Raw genomic sequence first — 3882 nt, forward strand, 5'->3', positions numbered from 1 at the left:
TTCACAAGAAAAAAAGGAGAAGAGCGACAAAGAGCGCAGGAAAGAGAAAGAGTAGACACGCGTGCGCGCGTTTGTTTGTTCTGTGTGTTGTGTGCTGAACGTTACCAGTGGGAAAGAATGAAAGCGATAGGGAGATACGAAATCGAACGAAAATACCAGTTTTCATTTTTTTTTTGCGCAGTATGGAAAAATGCAAAAAGTAGGCGATTCTTAAGTTAATGCGCATTCACGCGCGTCTCGTGTCCTTTACCGTAGCTCGCCGTTCGATCATATTTGCGCACGCGGATATTGCGAAATATCACTCGAAAGCATAAAGCAGTTTTTTTTTGCATCTCGCTTCTCTGGAATATCGAGAACACTGGTATCCCTACAGGGGTCCCGAAGTTCGTGACGCCGTACTACGCGATGGTTCTCTCTGTTAAATCACTTATTTATAACAATGTCAATTAAAATGCGAGCGATACGATTGAGATTTCTTATCATTCAGATACGATAATGTGTGAAAATTGTGTGATTTGTAATTGTATAAACAGAAGGATCTCTGTGATTCAACTCCGGACATGAATTTTTTTCCCGGAGCAAGTATAACATGCTATAATTATGTTAAAGATTATGCAGACAAGCTCCACTTTTTAATACGACCATAAAACTAGTCGTTAGTAAGTAATCATGTAATTATTTTATAACATTTAAATTATTAGATGTTATGATGAGCGTCATAAATTTCTAAAAAATTGCAGAATAAAATTTGAGAATTTCCCTTTAACTATTTCAATCAAACGACATTCGTTTTAGTAGTAGTCTATTTGCGACATACTATTTGTGATAGCAAGAATAAAAAAATTAATTCGCCAAAAATGTAAATTTGGTTAATTTTACTTTAAAATATTATTTAAAATATTAAATGTTTTAACGAAATTTTCCAGAAATTTGACAACAAAACAGGATGGATATCTTTAGTTGAGTATCGTATTCTTGATATGTTGAATTAATAATCAATTTTCTCTAATCAAATTGAAGATTAAATTTGAACAAGTTTTGTTGCAATAAAAGTTTATTAATTTCTAATTACTAAAATATTTAATGTTAAATTAACATTACATACTACAAAAATATATTCATTTCTTAAAATAGCAATTTTCTTTACTCAACAAAAATAAATTTCAAATTTGATGACAAATGCTTTATTAAAATGTCATGAAAACTTAATTTACTAACGAAAAATTTAGCAAAAATACTTGAGTGTCATATCAGTGAATTATTCAATTATATAAGATATACATCTTATTTATAAAATCACGTCGATCAAGAATCAGAATGACCCAAGATTAGAAGTTACATTTCTAAATTTGTAATGTATTCTTATATTTTATTACCTCATATTACGATAGTCATATTTTTATTTTAACAGTATTTTTAACATTATTAAGAAGAAAAAACAATATTTATAATATTTAATTTCCTATTTATCTTCATATGTACAATTACTCTTTCTGCTTTACATTCTGATTTGAAATTCCGACTTTTTCTTGTTCTTAGATAGAGCATACGTAGATAAGTCTATTCATACAAGATTTTTAAAATTGTATTTTTGTATGTTAAGCATATTCTAGAAATAATAAAATTTTACATATGTATATATCGCATACAGATAAAATTCAAAATTCTAAGATATATACATACTCAGTTTTTTAGTTCATGTAAAACGAAATAGAATATCATTAAATTATCAATTTTTGTCGCTCGTTACAATATGAATATTTATCACTGATATAAATACCGTCATTGATTTATACACACAATTATGTATATTTTATAATAAATTCGGTTGGACACACTAATGCACACTGGTGCATATAAAACATTTTTTAATATTTCAAATAGTTTGAGATATTAAAAAAAAACCGCTTTATCCCTAAAGGGTAATTTTATTCCTTAAAACAATTTATCCAATACCAAAACTGTTTTCCATACCAAATAAATTTTCTAAATTCATATTTATGTGACTTATATGTTTATTTATAAACAAGTTTCCTGAAAACCAGAATTTGATATTTTGTTTCTTTTTTTATAATTATGTCTAATCGAATTCGCTATTAAATAGACAACAAGAAACAAAAATAATATATTTACCTTCTTTAATCCATTCGTCTAATTTTTCTAAAAGCTGTTTTGCCACTTGTGCACGGGAAGGATGATCTTCATACATAACAGCTTCCGCAGTATTGTTAGAAATGTCTACAGAATGATCATCGAATAAAGGCCAATCGTCATCAATTTCTAACGACGGTGTTCCACTGCGGGACACCGGCTCGTACTTCCATAGCCACATCTCCTGATCCTGACTGGATGACATTTTCGATGTGAATCCAACCGAGGGGTTTTAAAAAACGATGAAAAGAAATTTTGGTCGGCTTAGCGACGTAGCTAGTAATGAACGCCATATTGGCACTGAAAAATAAATTATTTCCATGTTAATAACAAATAAAAAAAAAACGAACAAATAGTGAGAAGAATATAAATAACAAAAAAAAATCATTTTTTGCTTGCCCATTTTTAACTTATAAGTAAGCGTAGTGCTCAAAAAACCTCAAACAAATTTCATTTTTATAATTATATTTTTTTAAATAATTGTCCGATTTTTGTCTTGTTCTTTGTCTTTGCATTGAACAACATTAAGTATCGATTTTTCATTATCTGTTTAATTTATGATTAGGTTTAACCTGATGTTTTATCCAATGATCTTTATTTATGATGATTATTATAGATGAAGTCCATTGGATGAAACATTAAGTTAAACCTAACTACAAGTTAACCAGATAATAAGAAAGCAGGTGTTCAGGTCTGTTTTTTTGTGACTGAACTAATGTATACTTTTGTGTACATTATTTAAAATGAGATAGGTATATGTTTGACATTTGGTAAAAGTGACAGAGTTCTAGTGCGGTCTAGTGTGGAAATAAAAGACCTTAACTTTCATCTTATTTTGTAGATGCTTCTGTAACTCAAGTTCAAATTAGTTTCATTAGAATTGAAAAATATGATAATCACTTAATACCTTCATGATTCATAACAACTCATTGTCTTGTACGCCATGAGTGGAATTGAATTAGCTAGTAGCAATAAAATTGGAGGAACAATAAAAGATAATTTCACAAAATTTTATAAATTGTGAGATATAATATGCTTTTATTCATTTATACTAAGATTTAAATTTACTTAAAGTTACAATCATGTAAAATTATCATTTTAAAATGTGTTACTGTAAATTGAAAAAGTTTAACCATAATTATTTAATTTCCCAATAAAAACTTTTTCATACATGAATATGTGTACATAAATATACATAACATACATAAACATGCATAAATATTCATAAACATATATAATTATATATGAAATACGTTCATGTTTATACATTCTTCTTTCTTTTGAAATTACTTGTTAGTGTACTAAAAATAATGAGAAGACATAAAAAAATAATTTTTCGTATTGTTTTAGAAAAAAATCAAATTTAGAGAAATGTGGAACTCGAACTTGAGTATCAGAAGCACCTTCTTTTACTATATATACATACTTCAAATATATTTATATTTATTTTATTTTACATACATACACACTGCTTCACAAAATGCTTTAATATGCCTTCTCATTCCTTCTCCAGTGCTCATGCAACTTCACGTGTTAAGGCATTTGTGACGTCATGTGTACAACAAATGCAAATTAACTCAATTACAAGAATAGATCCATACAAATATGTATGTACATATATACTCAAGTGATAGAAATTAATTGTTAATAATTTTAATATTAAATAAAATGTAAATTTTGTTTTTTGTATTTAATTAAAATTCTATATTTTTTTACATTTTTAATTATATA

At 27.4% G+C, this 3882-nt stretch overlaps 1 protein-coding gene across 1 annotated transcript in view; it reads right to left on the bottom strand.

Annotated features, from left to right (window-relative positions):
* The window catches only part of LOC108690565 (activating transcription factor of chaperone), a 10681-nt gene that overhangs the window by 6152 nt on the left and 647 nt on the right, over positions 1 to 3882 (bottom strand). Inside the window, exon 2 of the mRNA XM_018197932.1 lies at positions 2134 to 2451. Within this exon, the coding sequence (XP_018053421.1) occupies positions 2134 to 2356 (223 nt within the window). The 5' untranslated portion in view covers positions 2357 to 2451. The remainder of the gene's footprint in view (positions 1 to 2133; positions 2452 to 3882) is intronic.

This window comes from Atta colombica, unplaced genomic scaffold (genome assembly GCF_001594045.1).
Source record: "Atta colombica isolate Treedump-2 unplaced genomic scaffold, Acol1.0 scaffold33, whole genome shotgun sequence".
Taxonomy (NCBI): Eukaryota; Metazoa; Arthropoda; class Insecta; order Hymenoptera; family Formicidae; genus Atta; species Atta colombica.